Below are 21,355 nucleotides of genomic sequence, written 5' to 3'. Positions count from 1 at the left end.
GTTTCTAATCGTTTGAATGATTGAGCGTAAATGGAACACACGTGAAGCACTTAGCAGAGCACCTGGCATGTCCTAAATACCCGGGTCTGCTGTGAGGTGGTGGGAAGGGCAGTGGTTGCTGTCCTTATCCCCACCGTTCCCAGGCCCAGCCCCTCACAAGCTGAGCGTACCTACCTGAGTGGGTCTCTTCCATTCATTCAACAAATGTTTACTGAGTAGCTCACATGCCCAGTCTCGACGCTGAGGGTCCCAGGGAGAACAAATCAAGCATGTTCCTCTCCTTTGCCATTTATACCGTAGCACCTGCTTCCAACCTATCATCATCTTAAACCCTGAAAGAAAACACCCATCTCCTACCCTGTCCTCCCACATTGCCCCCGAGACTGCTTCCTGGGGCTCACCTACCCCTCACCGCCCTCTTCCAGGCTGGCCTCCAGAGATCCCCTGGCCGGCGCCCCCAGGTGGGGAGTGAAATTCCCTGTTCCTGCACCTATGGTAGAAAAACTCTCTGGGACGAGACCTTGGAGCTGACTGGAACTGGGGATTATAAGCTCAGTACCCATCTGGGTCAGGTAGATACGCTAGGAAAAACTCCTGGGCCCTGGAGCGACTTTTCTACTTGTTTCCTTAGAGGATTTTAGCTGGGCAAATTATAAACCAGGAAACCGGGGGACAGAAGAATGTAGTGATCACTAGCAGAATGACCTCTAGCTGATACCCTTCTTCGTCTGGTAAAAAAAAATAAATTTAAGCCAAGTGAAAACTGTTTTTGAAATAACAATTTTGTCTGCTAGTGCTTGCCAATCTCCTAAAGATTTTTTAGCCACACTGTACTTCCTTTTCATCATTCCACACATATTTTTAGACCAAAAGCTTCAAATCAAAGTATCACAATAAACTGTCAAGAGGGCAAGGCCCACCGCTTTCCCTGGCCTTCCGAGGATAGATCATGCCTAGCCTGGTGGTTCCACTGGGGGGCTATGGAAGGGAGCAGGGTTTTGTATACCCCCTGCCCCAACACCACCACCACCACTAAGAGGACATTTGGTAAAGCCTGGAGACTTTTTTGGTTGTCACACCTTAAGGGTTCGTGCTACTGGAGTCTAGTGGGTAGAGGCCAGGGATGTTGATAAACATCCTACAGTATACACGATGAGAATTATCCAGCCCTCAAATGTCAAAAGTGCCAAGCCTGGGAAACCCTGGGCTAGAATAGTATGGACTTAAAATGATCTATTGGGTGACGCATCCCTACTTTAGTGGACAAACTAAACCCAAGGAAAGTTTCCCTCCCTTCTCACTTCCCAGAAGGGAGGGAAGAGGGGGATAGAGGTGGTATATCCCACCAAACAGCCCCCTCTTGTGACTCTCAAACTTCAATTGCCACTAAAAATACAACTAATTTGCATAGAATCATCTAGAAGGACATAGGAAGCTCATCCTATTTCTACTCAATTTTAAAATATGGCATCCTGGGCGCCTGGGTGGCTCAGTTGGTTAAGCGACTGCCTTCGGCTCAGGTCATGATCCCGGAGTCCCGGGATCGAGTCCCGCATCGGGCTCCCTGCTCAGCGGGGAGTCTGCTTCTCCCTCTGACCCTCCCCCCTCTCATGCTCTCTGTCTCTCATTCTCTCTCTCTCAAATAAATAAATAAAATCTTTTAAATAAATAAATAAATAAATAAATAAATAAATAAATAAATAAATAAATAAATAAAATAAAATAAAATATGGCATCGTAACTCAAGTCTTATTAACTAAGCTCTATCTAGGACTTGACACAATGCTTTGTCGGTTCTTCAGACCACAAAACTGAGAGCCAGGAAGGCTGAGTGAGTAGAGCTCACACCAAGTCTTTCGTAACACCACGCTCCTTCCTGGGGTGTTTTAATACATGCCGAGGTGGCTGACCAATCCATTCTGTGCTTCCAAACTTATTACACTTAGAAAATAAGCAAATTGCTTAAATAAACAAATATGATCCCCCTGCACAAAGTGTTAAATGAAAGGGGACACTAAAGCCTAAAAGCTTCAGAAAAATGCTAATTTCTTAAGATTTTAAAGAACATTCTAAAGGCACACGCAGTATCCCCGTGTATTTCTGCGCCGACCCACCTCCAATTCACATCATCTGTCTTACCCAACCAGTCCAGCCCTCCCAGTGGGGGGGGGGGGGGGGCGCTTCCTGACGCATCCTACCCAGGAAGCTCTGCAGCTTGCAAATATTGGAAAGTGAAATAAGTTCATTTTGTGCTTAGAGGTTTGAGGACTATGCGCAGCAAAGACCGGGGTATTTTGATAGTAGGACATAATTTAAATGAATGCATTGCCCTATTCCAGCTTCTGCAAAGGTAATCAGTGCCCTCATAACTTAATCTGAAAACAAAAGGACATCTCACGGAAGGGAAGGAACACAGCACAATGGTTAATCTATTCCTTATTTGCAGAGTTTCTGCAAAAGGAAGCAATAAGTATCATTCGGGGCATAAACGCTCTTTCTCAGCATTAACTCATTAACCCCTCTCAGACCACTGCCAGGAAGGCAATGAGGTACTGAGGATTAGCACCAGACCAGACATGGATCAACCAAGGCACACAAAGGTCTCCGTTTATGTGAATCAGACAGAGGAACAATGAAAAGGCTCCTCTTTGCAGAGCAGAGCAGAGCAGAGCAGTCCTTTCTCCCTCCCACTATAGGCAGGAGTCACAGAGAGAGGAAATTCCATGGTGAGCCAAACGTTCCACTCCTCCTATCCCTGAATCCTCAAAGACATGGTGGGCCTGGCCCAGGGGACTGCCATCAAGTGCAATGAATACAAAAAAGGCAGGCTTTGCCTCTGTGGGTTTGTTTGGCTAATGTTTACCCTGAGTGTTGCAACAACAAACAAATACTGAATCGGTGCTGCCCGTGAGGAGGATGTCCGTGAGTGCCTGCCCTTGCATCCCCACTGGATGGAACTCATCAGGTAGGGCCAGGGGAGGGGACACCCAGGAGGAGGGGAAAGCCATCCCCATGGTCTGTAAGAGGGTCATTTAGTGGCAGATGTGCCCGCAGATATTATAATGTGGCGGTTAACACCTTTCTGGGTGGAATTCAGGTCTGTTAGAAGCACTGAATAAATGATGAGCTCATTGGAGGAGAGATTTGCCAATTAACAAACAGCAGCTGCTTGTCTCTTTTTAAGGGCCCAATTGATTAAAATTGCATGCCTCATTTAAGCAAGAGACTCATGTACTTTACCTGGAATTAAAAAAAAAAAAAAAGGCTGAGCATCCTTTATTCAAACAAAGTACATGCTTTCGTGATTCACTAAAAACACTTTCAAACTGAATGCAAATGATCAACCCACAGAAGCATTTTTTACTTGTTTTGGAAAATATGCCCATTTTTAATTCTTTGTTTAGCATGATCTACCTCCTTGAGGGAGTCTGCTTTGGATATTCTAAATCTAATAATAGCATAAGGGAGCAGCAACCATCAGGAAGAGGGACCCTTGCCACCCGGGAGAGCCCCCTGAGGCTGAGAGTCTGTCTCTTCTGCAGCACAGCACTGTGACCAGACCATGAAACTCGCAGGAAGCCCGGTTTGCAGGTCATCACCAGGAACCACGTCTCCATCACACCCTGGTCCCTGCAGGAGGTCTGGCCTAGTGGCCCACGGAAGCCACGGACTGCAGTCACAAATGCCCTGGGCCTCTGGACCAGGTCTCCGTGGCTCCCTCTCGGAAGCCAGCTCAGCAGGAAGGCAGCACAATCCTTGTCAGCTGATAGAAAGCTACCATGGTTTCTGCCTTCCCGAAGAGCTCCAAACGGTAGGCAACCCCCCCCGCCCCCCCGCCCAACACGTCAGCTCTGGCCGGAAGGTCCCGCAGCCCCTGTCCTGGCGTGAATATGGCAGGAGGAAAGATGCCAGTGGGCAAGCTAAGGCTCACCGTGGCTGGTTCTGCATCCTGTTCGCCCTCACCGTGCAGGTGCAGGGGGACCCTCCCCAGCCCCTGGGACGCACGTCCATCTCCCCACAGATGGGAGTGAGAGCTGAGAAAATCAGTGTTTCCCTCCTCATCCTAAATCTGCCTCTGGGCCTTTCCATTCACCATCTGTCCATCCTTTTACCTTTATCTTCTACACCAGACATGACCGACTCATCACATCCTCCACCTTGGAAGCACGCAAGTCGGTACGAGACGAAGATGAAAAAATACACGTAATAAGATGCACTTGGAGGTGATACCCAGCCGGGTACTGGGGCAAACACAAGGAACCGCCCCTGAGCGAGCTCTGCCTGGCGAGTGGCTCAGCAGACAGAGGAGCCGAGGGGGCACCAGGAAGGGGGCTCCGAGGAGGGGGCACTCCAGAGAGAAGGGGCAAAGGCAGAGGAGTGCGGGCGTGGCCTGTGGCTGGCTGGGGACAGCAGGACAGGAGGGAGCACACTGGCCCAGTGTCCCCTAGAGAGTCTCTATTCAAACAATAGGTTCCCCTTTGCCAACTTTTCTCCTGCCCCTGCTCCTCCCTTCTCTGTGCCTGCCCTCAACACAGAGGAAACCAACTCACACTCAGCGGCTCTGCCTTTTCTTTCCCCTAAAAGCTCCAGAGCTCCGGAGCTCCTATAGGAAGGAAATGCTTTCATGGTCACCACATGAAGGACAAGCCCTCTTTCCTGACCTGCGTCTCTGTAACTGACCGTTGCACTTGGAAAGTCTCCTCTGAAATTATGTGTCTTTGCAGCGAGCGGAGCACCTTGGGGAAGGTACACCCCCCTCTCAGCTGTCACTGAATTCTCAGTTTGCCAAACTAAGACCCGACTTCCTAGTGCCTTGTTTGCAAACGAAGAGATGATAGGCTAACTCAAAACCTCAATCATCTTTAATCCACATAAAAATATCTCCACATAAGAAAAACCTTGAGAGACTCTTAACTCTAGGAAACAAACTGAGGGTTGCTGGACGGGAGGTAGGTGGGGGGGATGGGGTAACTGGGTGATGGGCATTAAGGAGGGCACGTGATATGATGAGCACTGGGTGTCCTACGCAACTGATCAGTTACTGAACACTGCATCTGAAACTAATGATGTACTATAAGTTGGATAATTGAATTTAAATCTAAAAAGAACTCTCCAAATAAATGCATAAAGGACACAACTGAAAGCCATAGAAGGAAAACTATGTTTTACTTATATATGTATATGTGTGTGTACACCCACATATGCCATATGCAATATTGACTAAAACTTTAAAATCACTTTTACTCACAAGAGGAAGATTTTTGTTGTGCAACTGAAAACAAGTGTTTTCAGCGAGCGGGCCATGAAGAACATTTCTGACTATTTTAATCTTTACCACACTCTAGACATGCACACATCTTTGAAACGTTTTAAAATACCAATCACAGAAAATATCTGCACCCTCAGATGGGACCTGGGAGAAGGACACGCAAGTCAGAGGCAGCCGGCCCCTTGCCCCGCCTGTGTGTGTGTGTGTGTCAGTCCCACTGTTCGTTCTTCCTCACTCACAGCCTCCCTGGGAATCTGATTTGTGTGTCAAGACATAAAACTGAGGTTGTTCAAAAGGGACAAAGTGCTCTGCAGACCTTGTCACCTGAGGCACACCCCAACAGGCAGACGGTTTCTCAGCCCACACGCCCGGGCCCACTTCCCAAGAAAGGCGACTCCACCCTTCTGTACTTTTAGTCCTGAATGTGCACTCCCAGGGCGGTGCTGGCCCCAGAACAGCTCTGCCCGTTTGTTAAAGCACAGACTTCCCTCCTGCTGTGGCCTGGCCTGGCCAGGGAACAGTATTAGCACAGTCTTTAAAAATGGAAGAGCCTGAGCGGTTCACTCGGTTAAGCGTCTGCCTTCAGCTCAGGTTGTGATCTCAGGGTCCCAGGATCAAGCCCCAGGTCAGGCTCTGTGCTCAGCAGGGAGCCTGTTTCTCCCTCCCCTGCCCACTCATGCACTCTCTCTCTCTCTCTCTAAAATAAATAAAATCTTTCTAAAAAAATGAAAGTTTCTGCTTCCAGTAAGGCCGAGCAAAAGGCAAGATATTTTTACCTCTCTATGGCTCGTTGTCTTCATTTATCTTTAGATAAAGGAGGACAGTGGTTGTATACTCACTGGTGGTAGATACAGAGACCACTGGGCTGTACTCGTATTCTCCAGAGGGGCTGGTGACCTTCAGTCGGAATTTGTATAGTGTTCGTGGTTCCAGACCTTCTACAACGTGCTTTGTTGAGTATCCCCTATGTGGGAGGAGACACACATGATGAGGACCCCAGGGGATCAAATAGGAACGCCCTGAAAGTCACTAAAAGCAGGTGGAAGCAAGGTGTGAATTCTGTCTACTTCCAGTATGACCCCATCTTGGCTTTTATCAGTCTCTCACATTAGACGGGGAGTGCCCTGAGTGCAAAGGACAAGTCACGCATCCGTCCCTTCCCACCCTGCCCCAATTGCAGAATCATGAGCAAACACAGGATTTTTTTTTTTTTTTTTTTTTTTGCTTTAAGCAAAACTACTAAGTTTGGGGGTGGTTTGTTATGCAGCAAGAGATAACTGATACATCACATCATCAACAAAGAAGAAACTACAACAAAGACAATAAAGAAATGATACCAGTGGCATTAAGAAAAACATCTGAATTAAGAAACCAAGAAAACAGAAGGGTTAAGAGTCAATACAAATATATTTACCATAAAAGTAAAAGTTCTAAAACCAAGATAAATATTCAGAAAAACTGCATGGCTTTAAAAATCATTATCATCATCTAAAATACATCCACCTGTGCAAAGTGGTCTCAAGATAGGTGGATTTTGGGGCACCTGGGTGGCTCAGTGGGTGAAGTGTGTGCCTTTGGCTCAGGTCATGATCCCAGGGTCCTGCGATCAAGCCTGGCATTGGGCTCCCTGCTCAGCAGGGAGTCTGCTTCTCCCTCTCCTTCTGGAGCTACTCCTGCTTGTGTGTGCACGCTCTCTCTCTTTCTCACTCTCTCTCATAAATAAATAAAACTTAAAAAAAAAAAAAAAGAGTAGCTGGATTTCCTCACTAGGTGAGCATACATCCATATCTATAGATATGGGAATCCTAGAAAGGGAGCCCAGAATTTGTGGCATCTGAAAAGATCTTTAGGAGCGAAAATTGAATACAATATCCAAGCTTCAGTGGAATTCAATGTCAGGTGTCAAATACTTAACATAGTTTCCAACCAAAATAAAATCAAAAGTGCCCCCAATAAAATCCAATGTTGCTAAATACCCTAAGTTCACGCTGAAGCAAGCAGCACCTTCATCACCCCTGGAAAGAGGAATTACACAACTGTTTAGAAAACGGAAGTCACTGGGCACATTTAGGGAAGCCTAGAGACTCTCCCTTCAATCGAGAGGACCCCGAGGAGAGTACGAGACACACACAGGGGCCCCGGGACACAGCTGTCCACCGCGGTACTCCACAACGATCACAGCCCAGCTGTGGGGAGACAAACGGAAGCCGTTTGGGAAGCTCGTGGAGAAGCACAACTTCCCACGGCCCATGCCTGGTACCTAAAGGAGTAAAACAGTCTTAGGACTTTTCCACAATAGAGGAGAGCAGATGAAAGTCTAGGGCTTGCCTGTATTTTTGTTGTCAGTCGATAAGCAAATATTTGATGTAGCCGCTGAGCAAACATGGAACATGAGAAACCCAATACTGGAACGCCTAAGGACTCGGTTGCCAGGCTTGCCCTCTCTCTCTATGCTCCCCCCCCGCCAGTTCCAATCCAGTCCAGCAGGAGCTGGGGACTCTCCCCTAGGCCGATCTTCCCCAGCTGCTGCTCCTTGACATCTCCACTCGGCCTCCAGCTGATGCCCCAACTGAGCTTCTGCTCCTCTCCGCACCCCCCATCTTCCCATCTTTGTTATTGGAGATGCTCAGGCCCAATCCGCTGGTGCCACCTGGGAAGACTAGATTATTGGTCCCAAATATTTGGTGCCCTCCCCCAAGGGTCCTATTACTCCTGCCCTGTCGAACTCAGACGTGGCCGTAGGACTTGCTTTGAGCAAGGAACCAGAAGCAGGAGTGAAATGGGTCATTCTGAATGGAAGCTTCTAGAAACAGTGTGTCCTGGCCCTCTGCCCATGGCCACAGTGACTGGCAACCTCCAGGCGGAGGCTGCTCCGTCAGCCCGGGCGGATGTGGATGACAGACACCGTGGAACGAAGCCATGGCCAACACATTGGGTATGTCATGTGGGAAATAAACTGTTGTCCTAAAGCATGGAGATTCTGAAGTTGAGGTTTAATGTAGCGAAACCCGCCTGTCCAGGAGGGGCAGATCTAGATCTACCCCCTTGACACTCCTCTTTCTCTCCCATCTCCTCTCTGAGCCACCAGCAAAGTCTTCAAGTCTGTCTTTCAAACCATCCTAAATTCAACTACGGCTCGCCCTGTTCCATCACCTCCCACCTCACTTACTGCAGAAGTACTCGCTGCCTTGTGCTTCCATGGAGCCTATTCTCACCTCAGCAGCCAGAACGACCGTCAGAGAGCAAGAGTGTCAGCCAGGCCCTGCCCCTCCTCAGCCTAGCAGTCTCCGCTGGCTTTCCCGCCACAGTTCTGCCCCCCACCACCACCCCCCAGACTCCAGCAACAGCCTCCCATTGCCTTGCTGACCTCATCCCGTGCTGCTCTTCTGCTCGTTCACTCGACTCCTCAGTGTTCTTGGAACATACTGGGCCCAGTCCCATCTCAAGGGGGCTTCACTTGCTATTTCTTCTACCTGGAATGTTCTTCTTTCAATACTCTCCAGGCTCCAGATCTGCCTCAGTTGCTTCTTTATCCAGATGCAACCTTCTCAGGGAAGTCTTCTTTACCTCTGCTCCAAACCCCCAACTTTTCCTATGCTTTTTCTCCTTGGTACTTCTCACCATCTGTATTTACCTACTCTGTATTTTCACTTACATCTCTTATTTATTGTTTTTCTCATCATGAGGGAGGAATTTTTGTCCGTTTGTTCAGTGCGCATCCCCTGCATCCGGAGCAGTGTCTGGTGCGTAGTAGGTACCCTTTAATACATGCTGACTGAAATGCAAGATAATCGTGCATGAATGATTCATGAATGAAATGCACAGTTGTCACAGGAATTTAGAGGGGTAGAGAATAGGTTATTGGTGAGTTTCTTAGTGGAGGTAGAATCTAACCATGTAGAAGAAAGGATCAGCCAGGAAGACATTGGTCTGAACGGAAAAAACTGCTGAACATACACACGAGAAAAGTCAGGGCCTATTCAAAGGACAGTAAACAGATCTCATTGGAGGATTCATGCTCAGAAATAAGAGACAACAAGGCAGGCGGGTTGTGGGCCAACTGTGAAGGGCATCATCTGCAGTTTGACCTTCATACTTCCAGAAATGGAGATTCCCTGAAGAGAATTTGACAAAAGGATGATTAGTAAGACAGAATGGAAGGCTAGAAGACAAGAGAAGAGCGACAAGGCCCATTCATTCAGCAAATGTGCAACTTCGCTGCAGGACCTGGAGATGCATCAGGACACTAGTCAGAAGATGGAGCCTGCGTCCTGGTCGGGCGGAAATGCCACGATATCACGAGGGGAAGCAGAATGAGGCACTTGCAAAGGGAGAACTCACAAAACAGGGTAAGGGGCCGTGAGGTCACCACCGATTCAGGATGGGCTGGTGGTGAACACAGACAGAAATGGACAAGTCAAAAGGAAGTTCTTAAATCCATAATTCCAAGGTCAGATATTCGGAAACCGCTTTTTCAAAGTAAGGCATTGCTAGTCTTCAGGATACCTAGAGAAAATAGTGGAAGGAAGCGGAAGAGGTCAAGATTAACACAGTCTCATTCTGCCACCTAGTGGCAACTTCTGCCGTCAATTCTCCGAGGGCAGGCAAGCTTGGGGGTGGCAGTCGGCAGGTCTTGCTGCCAGCTCTAGGATGCCAGGCCCTCCTCCGGGCGGACCGCCCCCCAAGCCCGACAGCACTCATGTCTCTGGGGAACGTGCGACAGCCGCGACAGATGCCCCAGGCTGGAGGCCAGTGCGTGGCTGAGCTCCAGCGGGGCCGGGGGCGGTCCGCCTGGCTGCGGGCCAACAAGGGAGAAAGAAGAGGAAGGAGCATCAAGCACGGCCCCACCTGACGTGCCCGAGAGCAGCGTATGTGCCAGGGGCACCCGGGAAAGAAAGGATGTTTCTTCCCTTCTCCATACTCCTACTTCTAATATCCTAATTCATGCTTTCAGATTTCAGATGGAAATTACCTAATAGAGAATAACACGGCATGACCTCATTAAAATACCATTTTTGAGTCGTGGGGCCAAAATTATTTGCAGATGGTAACTACATTTCAGAGAAATGCATTTGGTTTTGTTGTTGTCTTGGGGTTTTTTGTTTGTTTGTATCTAAAAACCAACCAACCAATTGTTCATTAAATCTCATTAAATCTCAGGGTTGTCATCATTCAGGGAAGAGTGAAAGCCTCTGTTAATGCCCTCAACATCATCTCGATGCCACCTTGAGAAAAAGCTAGCAAACTGCTGGAAATGCTCTGGGCCTTGACCGCATCAACACCAGTCTCCTGACTGTGAGGCTGCCCTATGGCATCCCGTAACGTTAGCCCTGGGGACACGGGCAAGATACACGCAAGATCTCTATTATCTCTTTCTACTGCCTGATAGGAATCTATGATTATCTCAAAATTCATTTTGTTTTTATTTTAAAGATTATTTATTTATTTATTTGACAGAGAGACACAGTGAAGAGAGGGAACACAAGCAGGGGGAGTGGGAGAGGGAGAAGCAGGCTTCCCGCTAAGCAGGTAGCCGAGTGTGGGGCTCGATCCCAGGACCCTGGAATCATGACCTGAGCCGAAGGCAGACACCTAACAATTGAGCCACCCAGGCACCCCTCAAAATTAACTTTAGTTCACAGCCACATTTGTATCACATTTTTGGTATCCCTAAGACAGTCATTTGGCAAGTGGTAAAGCAGTCAAAGGGAAGAAATAAGAGTTGAAATGAAGGCTAAGAGAAAAAGGACTTCTTGATTACCCCCAGTTACACTGATTTATTAATTCGCGTGACAAGTCTTCAGAGGACCCGCTAGGTGCCCACACTGCCTAGGAGTGGGGGTATCAGGTGTTAAGCAAGCAGGAATCTTTTCTGCCTCTCAGAGTTTAAACACTGGTGCGGAGACAAAATGAACAGGTCAATGGGACAGATAATTCCAGCAGAGCCGAATGTTAGGAGCACCTCAAACAATGTCAGGACAGAGGGGGTGCCCGGATGGAATATTTGACCTGGTATTTGCATGGTGTGAAGGAACCAGCCATGTGAAAACAGGAGGAACCCTAACGAGAAAGGCCCCGCCCTGGGGACCAGCACAGCCTGAGAACAGCTAACCAAGAACAGCGGGGTGACAGAAGGTCCAGAGATGTCCTGGGTAGACGTGGAGGCCCCAGCCCACATCTCCAAACACAGCAGCCTCCTCCAATTTCAAATGCTCTTGATTCTGTCTCTACATTTTAGAATTTTAAAATATACCATGTGAATACTGCAGGAGCCTAAGACGCTCTCAAAGGTAGAGGAGGCTTCATTTCAAAGTTACTGCTAATGCTGATTTTCCAAAAATTCTAATTCATAAAAAGCATGCTGGCAGATGATGCCAGCTCATTCTTTTCTTTCATTTCAGAATGAGTCTTTTTTTTTTTTTAAAGATTTTATTTATTTATTTGACAGAGAGAGAGAGATAGCGAGAGCAGGAACACAAGCAGGGGGAGTGGGAGAGGGAGAAGCAGGCCTCCCGCGGAGCAGGGAGCCCGATGTGGGGCTCGATCCCAGGACCCTGAGACCATGACCCGAGCTGAAGGCAGACGCTTAACGACTGAGCCACCCAGGCGCCCCCAGAATGAGTCTTTTTAAAGACAATAAAAACCATTCCAGCGCATCAGGAAATCAAAGCAAAATGTTAAGCAATTCAACATTGCACCTACGTATAAATGATACCGTAAGTGTGCATTTTGGGGTCTTCTTCTTCAATTGAGAACCTGAACCACTGTTCCTGAGGTCCTTGCCGTTTCACTCGCTTTTCCAGATCCCAGTATAACTCGATGCTGTGATGAGTCACTTTGCCTACAACAGGTGGATGAGGCTTTGAGGATGGCGTGATTTCTAAAAAAGAACAATACAGACTTTAAGGACTCCATTTCCATAATGACCCGAGATCAGCTGAGTGCATTATACCTGCTCAGAGATCAGACTGTTTTCCTATGCATCAGACACAGATTTGAGTACTCCCCCCTGCTGCTTGAAGAATATCTGAAAAGCTTAAGTGACAGAAAATCCAGCTGATGTAGTGAGCTACCACATACTTCAACGAGTAGGTTGTATCATAACCCATCAATACCATATTTCACTTATGGACCTTTCCAAAATGATGGTTAATATATCAGACTAATTAGGTTGTTTTTGAGCTAATGAAACTCAGTATGCTGCTATAATCCTTCAGTGAACTGGCTGGTAAACAAAGCCAACAAATATAGCTTGTCCAAATATTTGTGACACAGATGACAAAGGATTGATATCTATTCTAGATAAACAGCTCTTATAGACTAACCAAGGGGAAAAACCCAAAGGCTAACAACCAACCAGGCAAAAGATGAGCAGCGCACAAAATCTCAAAAACGAATAGCCAGTATAATGTCCAAACAGACATGGATGTTCCCTACTGGCCACAGAGATTGAAAACAATGGTATATAACTTTATATCCAGTCAAGCCCAAGAGGAGATATCCCAACTATTAGAGGTGACAGTGTAGGGAGAGGACACTCTCAAACATTGCTGGTAGGGAAACAGGAACTCTAGCCTTTTTAGGAAGCAATATGGCAGCATGTATTAAAATTAGACATACACATAGCCCTCTCTCCAGCATTCCCATGCCTGCAGAAATCAGAGCACCAAAGCACAGAGGGACATCTCTACAAGGATATTAAGTGCTACAGTTTTTAGCAGGTTACAGCAAACAAGAGATGACCTATTAATAAGGGCATGGTCAAATAAATGACATGTCCATAGCAGGGAATATTCCATGGTCTTTTTTATTATTATTATTTTATTAACATATCATGTATTATTTGTTTCAGGGGTACAGGTCTGTGATTCATCAGTCTTACACAATTCACAGCGTTCACCATAGCACATACCTTCCCCAATGTCCATCACCCAGCCACGCCATCCCTCCCAACCCCCTCCACTCCAGCAACCCTCAGTTTGTTTCCTGAGATTAAGAGTCTCTTATGGTTTTTCTCCCTCTCTGGTTTCGTCTTGTTTTATTTTTCCCTCCTTTCCCCTATGATCCTCTGTCTTGTTTCTCAAATTCCTCATATCAGTGAGATATGATACTTGTCTTTCTTTGATTGACTTCCCTTAGCATAATACCCTCTAGTTCCATCCACGTCATTGCAAATGGCAAGATTTCATTTTTTGATGGCTGCGTAATATTCCATTGTGTATATATACCACATCTTCTTTAGCCATTCATCTGTTGATGGACATCTAGGCTCTTTCCATAGTTTGGCTATTGTGGACATTGCTGATATAAACATTGGGATGCATGTGTCCCTTCGGATCACTACATTTGTATCTCTGGGGTAAATACCCAATAGTACAATTGCTGGGTCGTAGGGTAGCTCTATTTTCAACTTTTTGAGGGACTTCCATACTGTTTTCCAGAGTGGCTACACCAGCTTGCATTCCCACCAACAGTGTAGGAGGGTTCCCCTTTCTCCACATCCTTGCCAACATCTGTCGTTTCCTGACTTGTTAATTTTAGCCTTTCTGACTCATGTGAGGTGGTATCTCATTGAGGTTTTGATTTGGATTTCCCTGATGCTGAGTGATGTTGAGCACTTTTTCATGTGTCTGTTGGCCATTTGGATGTCTTCTTTGCAGAAATGTCTGTTCATGTCTTCTGCCCATTTCTTGATTTTCCATGGTCTTTTAAAAATGAACTAGTTCTATTCTAGATGCCTTGAAAGGATTTCCAGGAAGTATTGTTGAATGAGATGCAGAGAACAATACAGGCTATTGCTACCAAAGAAGACAAGGGGCACAGCACAGCACACACCAAGTTGGTCAGCATCCATCCGGCTGTTGCACTTCATGTTAGCTTCACATGCCCTGCTAGATTTTTACGTTCCTTGAGGGCTGGGTCCATGTCTTACACTTCTTTTTTTTTTTTTTTTTTTTTAAGATTTTATTATTGGGAGAGAGAGTGCAAGCAAGTGGAGGGGCAGAGGGAGAAGGAGAGAAAGAACCTTAAGCAGGCTCCACACCCAGCGCAGAGCCTGACGCAGGGCTTGATCTCACAACCCTGGGATCATGACCTGAGCCAAAATCAAGAGTCAGACACTTAACCACTGAGCCACCCAGGTGCCCCTGATGTCTGACACTTCTTTTAAAAACTCTCTGTATTCCACGGGGCCTTTCAGGCCTCAGAAGTATCAGTGATTTACCACACTTGCTATTCACTAATAAAGGGTGTTGTTCTTCCCTGAAGCCCCATCTCAGTAGCGGACCTACTACTCCCCACAAACCCCGGGGCATCCTGCAGTGTAGCCCTCCTTTAGGAAGGCAGGGTTGCCCTGATCTTGTTGCCTGCTCCAGGCCCCGAGGGCAGACAACCACCAATTTCCTTTACTTCCCCCAGATACACTAGGGGGCAGCCTGCAAGCTCATTTTTCCCAACTTGATTTTCCTAGTATTTATGGAAAGCATGGCATGATGGAATTGGATAAATCTGGGTTTAAATTCATGCTCTGAAACAGAGTCAAAAATATTCAAAGTGTTTTGTGATAACTCAGTAGCCTATGAACTTGCTAATTACGGTGTACTTCATACAATGAAATCTTACACAGCAGCTAAAAGGAGCTAGATCTACACACAATATAGGTAAATCTTTTTTTTTTTTTTTAAGATTTTATTTATTTATTTTGACAGAAAGAGACACAGCGAGAGAGGGAACACAAGCAGGGGGAGTGGGAGAGGGAGAAGCAGGCTTCCCGCGGAGCAGGGAGCCCGATGCGGGGCTCGATCCCAGGACCCTGGGATCATGACCTGAGCCGAAGGCAGACGCTTAACGACTGAGCCACCCAGGTGCCCGGTAAATCTTAATAAGTGAAAAACACACGTTCAAAGGATGCGCTACATCATACTGCTTATGTAAGTTTTTACAACACAACACTAGATACTGTTTGTGAATACACAAATATGCAGTAAAGGTTAAATACATGGATGGGAAGGATGCACACCACCAGGATAGAGTTATCTCCAAGAAGTCAGGGAAGGGATGGAGAGGTCATGGGGAGGGAGACTTGCCACTCTATTTGTAGGGTTTCAGTTCTTTAAGAATTTAAAACCTATTTGGCAAAATGTTTGCATTTTAAACCTGTATGGTACATGGAGCTGTATGATTTTGATAAGAATTCTGGTATTTTTGTTATGACATATTTTAGGATGTTGGCTTTAGGATCCAAAAATATATGTATAAACAGGTTACTAGTCAAAGTGCAAACATCAGGATGCCAAAGGAACAGAGGCCTGGGTCAGCACTGAACCTCCATGGGAGCGGCCAGAAATGGCAAGTGATATGCCTAGCGGCTGGGGAACAACAAAAATCATATGGTATCTACTCGGTGCCAGGCACTGTCATAGATGCTTTACACTTATCTATCCAGGTAACCTTCGCTACAACTACAGATGGAAATAATAAAAATCCTTTTACCACTATAAAATATCAGAGACACAGAGAGGTTAAGGAACTTGCCCAAGTCAGACGTAGTAATAGGCAGAACCAGGCAGTCTGACTCAGGAGTCCTTATTTTGAACCCTAAACCATACCACCTTGTAGGAGCAGAGATCTGAAGGTAGACCTGGGTGAAAAATCTATTCATTAGATCTAAAGAGGTCTTCAAACCATTCATTTTATTTTTATTTTGAATCCAGTGTAATTAACATAGTGTTATATTAGTTTTGGGTGTACAACATAATGGCTCAATTTCCATATATTACTCAGCGCTCATCAAGATAAGTGTCCTCTCAATCCCCATCCCCTATTTCCTCCGGCCCCCCAGCCACTGTCCCTCTGGTAACCATCAATGTGTTCTCTAGAGTTAAGAGTCGGGTTTTTGAATGAAACCATTCATTTTAAAAATAAGGTGTGACTTGTGAACCAGCTTAAACCCCCAGGAAACTGAAAAATGAGCATGAGAAGCTGACAAGAAAAATGGAGACTATCATTGTTTGAAGAGCGGGGATGTTATGCACAGGAAGGGGAAGGGAGGGTAAGTTCCCCACGGCACTGGGGCTAGGGAGGCTGTTCATCTTCGGGAACTCAGTCTGCAAAAAAGAACACGGTCTGAAAAGAGCACAGAACCCTAAGTGGGGGCCAAGAAGGCAGAGAGCTTCGGCTGCCATCCACCTTGACACTGAGAATATGGGTAGGAAGCCAGCCAGGGGCCTCTTTATGTCCAGCATGGAATGTGGAGGGAAAGATGGCAGTAACAGGTCAAGAAAAGGTTATAGCATGTGGGGTAAACAATTAGTGAGATAACCCCTAGAGAAATCTGAGACAAGTATTTATACCAGGTCAGGGAGTACACATCATACTGGAAAAATAAGCTACATCGAGTGTATTACCAACACACGCACACATTCCTCTATGTTTAAATTTTGTCACCCCCACACTTTACAGGGAAGCTAGAACTGCAAGGGGTGGGCGAGATAAGTGTATCTAGGACCCCAGCTGCGGCTCACTCTACTCTAGGATTAACCGACTGGCTGTATGACATCTTTCGTAAGGTGACTAAGATCAACATTTTTTAAAAACTCCAGAAGCTCACCATTTTGCTATTTATTTAACCAATATGTTTGTATCCATACTTGTATTTATCTTCTATCATAAATGCTATTTGGGGAATTGTCTTTTGTAAGTTTTATAAAATGAATGTACAACACACCACAAACACACACTAATAGACACAAGTTAGATGCGACCTCATTATTTTAATTCCAGTATAGTCAATGTACAGTGTTAGACTAAGGCTACTTTTTATACAGAACTTTTGGAACTCTCTTTCTCCTGTGAGTATCAGATCTTTTAAAAGATGCTTTTGCTTAAGTCTGATAACCAGTGTCAAAATTTAGACAATCACATAATCTCATGTCACAAGCTCTGGCTTAAAATTTAACTTTCCCAAAGATACCAACAAAAAGGAAGAAACAAACCCTACCTTCAATTTTGCGTGGTTCCTTTAAACAGTTGGTAGGTTCTTTCCATTGTGGCAAACTTATCTTAAAAGTTTTCCAACAGGGAACAAGTTGATGGTGGCCGAGGACAGGGGAGAGGGCGGGGGAGTAGAGGGGTGGAAAGGTACGAGATTCCAGCTATGAAATAAGTCAGGAGAATATGATGCACCACAGGATGGCCATAGCAAACACCACCATTCTGCATCTTTGCAAGTCGGTAAGAGCAGATCTTAAAAAGTCCTCATTACAGGAAGGAAAGAAAAATGTTTTGTAACCATGTGTGGGAACCCATGGTAACTAGACTCCCTGTGGGGCCACGAATATTGAATCACTCTGTTGTACACCTGAAACTAATGTTATAGGTCAATTATACCTCAATAAAACAAATACCAAAAAAAATTTTTCCAAATTATGAAAAAGGAAATACTACAAGGGAGACTGCAAAAGGATGATTGCATGAAGATTTATGTATGTGTTGTGCACCATAAGTGCTCTTTATAAGAAAGTTCTTATGCAAATCTGACAGATAAAAGAGTTTTATGCCCCTCTTGCCATTTGTCAAGTAATAAATAATATGAACATAAAATACAGAGGCCTTCATACACTGTCACCATTCAGTCCCAATGGTTACAAAGATGGTAAAAAATATGGCTCTTAAGCACATGAAAAATCCAATTTTTAAAAAAACTATCATTTACAAATTATAGGTTTAAACACGAATACTATAAAGTGTAAGTAAACCACTGTACAGTATTAGGCCTTAGCATCCTAATTTTTTAAAAAATACAGGTTGTAATAATATAATACAACAGAAATGTGCCAGCCCTGTAAAAGGAGACTCAAAAGATGAATGCATAACAACATCAGATTAACCTGGTCGCTTAATGACAGCCACGTGACAGTATTTGAAAAGCTACAGAGAGAACTGATGATCACAGTCTATATTGAAATTAGTCGTGATTATGGTCACAGAAAGCAGAAAATGATGGAGAAGCAAATAAGAATCTCGTCACTCTAAATATAGAATACCATAAAAGCAGAATGGCAGTTTCCCTGTCCTTCCAAAGACACCTGCAAATTTACTGAGGTCAAATTTCATTGACAAGGGACATCGGCAGCCTGGCCTTGAGTGGCAGATGGTTTGTAATGAAGATGACAGCACACTGAGGGGACACTATATAAAGGACAGTGGTGGCTGTCACCTCGAAGCCATTCGTCATGACTTGACCATATATTTATAGCAACCATAAATCAAAATCATATTCCAAATCAATATGACAAGGAGATCATAATCATTCCCACACCCTGGATTTTTAGAAGTATCAAAAAATGCTTGCCGTGAATACATACCGAAGAAGGAATTTTCAATCAAATATCACAATAGCCACATAGTGAGGACAGCTTCTCCTTTAACTTAAAAATGAAATGTGACAGCCAAAATGGGCTTAGCCTCACCAAACTATCCTATTGCTTTCATAAAATGGAATCCTATAAAACTCTAATAGATGAAAGGACCAAGGACAGAAGTAGATAATTTGGAAAAACTATAACCACCAGGAAATACAATTAAGAAAATGTGCAAAGTTACTACTAATCAAAAAAGGAGTGTTAAAAAAGCAAAAACAGGTCAAAAAAGCAAAAAAATATATATATACAGATGCGTATACAGAAAAACTTAGAAAAATGAAAGACAATTAGAGCAGATTTTATGGCTGATTTGGGGGTAAGTTCTATTGTCATTACAGCATTGAATATGGGGAAAAAAAAACCCAAAATGTTATTGCACATTTTCACATATTCTCAATGAAAACAAAATTCAGCTAAGATCAACTATCAGCCTAGATTCTCTCTCCCTGAGCTTACATGTACATGAAGAAACAAGTCTGATAAAAATAAACCAATAAGTCAGTGTGGATGCTTCATAGCCTGAGATGTTTCCATTACACTCTGGCTCAATTTATTGACCATTCTAGTGTCAAGCAGATACTCTGCATCCCACCTACTTCCAAGGAATAAGTTTACATCCATTTATTCAGCATATCTGTGGGACACCTCCCATGTCCAAACAGCACAAGCACAACCAAGACCGAGAGGGGGAGGGTGCTAAGAGACCTGACACCAAACAAAAACAAACCAGAGGCATGCCGCAGGGGGCAAAGGAGAGGTAGCAGGTGTATCCCGGGGGGGGGGGGGTGCAGCTGGGAGGGGTAAGATGCTCTCAAGAGAGGTGTGAAGGGTCAGAGGGGTAAGTCTAGCAGAGCCTGAGGGCAGAGAGGACACCATCTATTAAAAAACACTTTTATTTTCTTTGGGGTGCCTGGGTGGCGCAGTCAGTTAAGCATCCAACTCTTGGTTTCGGCTCAGGTCGTGATCTGAGGGTTGTGGGATCTTGCCGCACGTCGGGCTCCATGCTCAGTAGGGAGTCTGCCTGTAACTCTCTCCCTCTGCCCCTCCCCCTGACTCACTTTCTCTCAAAAATAAACAAATCTTTTTAAAAATTTAACAAAAACATTTTCATTTTCTTAGAAAATTTCCTTATATTTTTATTGCCAACCACCCTTATCTTCTAAGAGAAAATAATATAAAATACAAACTGCTTAAAGGTGCTTCTCTCTACTTTGCTAGAAAGCTTTTAGAGGAAAACAGAAACCACACATAAAGCAAAACCCAACTAACAAAAAACAAAAGACAAAACCTCCCAGAGTAAGAATTAGGAACCACGGTCTCTTGTCCTGGCTCCACTGCAGGTCTCCCTCCTCAGGAAAAAGAGGATAAATAAGGAGGACTGCCTCCCTCCCAAATTTCCCACAAAGAAAAAACAACAAAATATTGAAAAGTGATTTGAAATGTATAAGGAGCGTCAACATCAGATAGAGGTAATGCTTTTGAAAATGTTCACTTACTTTGTCCTTTTTGCTATGTGGAAACCCTGCTTGGAATTCCATATGGGTAACAGGTAGTAGACAAAATAGGAGATGTGTTTCCAAACTCTTTCTTGCCCGGAGCAAGGAAGGCACTGCTGGACACTCAAACTGCAGAGTGTCTAAACCTCTCGGTGACCCGACGCTCTTCACGTACAGATGAGGAGCAGAGAGGAAGAGACAGGCTCAGACAGGCAAAGCAGCTTGTTCAAGGCTACAAAACCCATAAGCGGGGAGCAGGTGTTGCAGCCCAGGTCTCTACCTGCAGAGTCTGCTCCTTCCCACATGCGCCTGGTGTGGCTCTTCTGAGCTTCTCAGTGGAGACGAGTAACAAATCCGGGTAAAAAATGCAGTCTTTCCAAACCAAATATGAAAAGTCAACTTGCTGTTTATATGCTTTTGGCACAGAGCAGGTCACTGAAGTTTAAACTATAGTTAGAGTGAAAATCGTAGGGTATTTTAATAGTAGCAATAGAAAGATGTTATGTGCATCTGCTTAGCTTACATACATGAAGAAAATCGCACTAAAGACTATGACCGAGAAACGTAGCAGAAGCAGAACACCAATCACATACACTCACCCTCACCGATCATCAGAAAAGGAATCCAAAGGAGACTGCACAATAATCAAGTTTATGAAAATTGAACTCTGCTGAGTGCAGAGAAGAGAAACAGTTGGAACGTTCCCAGACTGCCGGTGGAAGTACAAACTGGGAAATCTCTTCGGCAAGCTATATGTCAAAGTGAAGTAAAGGGCCTTCTCCACCATCCAGCCATTCCACTCCCACCTACAGTCCCTGGCATGGCAGGAATGTTCACGGCAACTCTGATTTGGAAAACATTGGAAACAAGCTAAATCGCCAGCATGAGAAGACTGGACAAATTACGAATAATCATACACTGGAATACTGTATGGCAGCTAAGATTAAAGTTGCAATTAATTAGGTCTAAATTCATCTACATGGATAAATCAGGGGGGTAGTTGAATTACAAAAGCAAGTTGTAAAAGGATGTGTACATAATGAGACGATTTCCATCAAGTTTGAGAAAATAAAACTGTATCAAGAGAAAGGAGGGCAAGGAATGGAATAGCAGAATAATTTTACAGGCAACACTTGGTTTCCTAAGCTGGGTGGCAGCAGGTGATAACT

The 21,355-nt window shown here is 45.0% G+C and overlaps 1 protein-coding gene across 1 annotated transcript in view; it reads right to left on the bottom strand.

Annotated features, from left to right (window-relative positions):
- The window catches only part of FANK1 (fibronectin type III and ankyrin repeat domains 1), a 99,754-nt gene that overhangs the window by 13,291 nt on the left and 65,108 nt on the right, over positions 1 to 21,355 (bottom strand). The window contains exons 2-3 of the mRNA XM_034987405.1: positions 11,972 to 12,149; positions 6,109 to 6,233 (exon numbers count right to left, since the gene is read on the bottom strand). Of these exons, the coding sequence (XP_034843296.1) occupies positions 6,109 to 6,233; positions 11,972 to 12,149 (303 nt within the window). The remainder of the gene's footprint in view (positions 1 to 6,108; positions 6,234 to 11,971; positions 12,150 to 21,355) is intronic.

The sequence above is a fragment of the Mirounga leonina genome, unplaced genomic scaffold (assembly GCF_011800145.1).
Source record: "Mirounga leonina isolate KUSES-001 unplaced genomic scaffold, KU_Mleo_1.0 Mir_114, whole genome shotgun sequence".
NCBI lineage: Eukaryota > Metazoa > Chordata > Mammalia > Carnivora > Phocidae > Mirounga > Mirounga leonina.
Note: the sequence above shows the minus strand (reverse complement) of the source record. Positions and strands in the feature narration are given on the sequence as shown.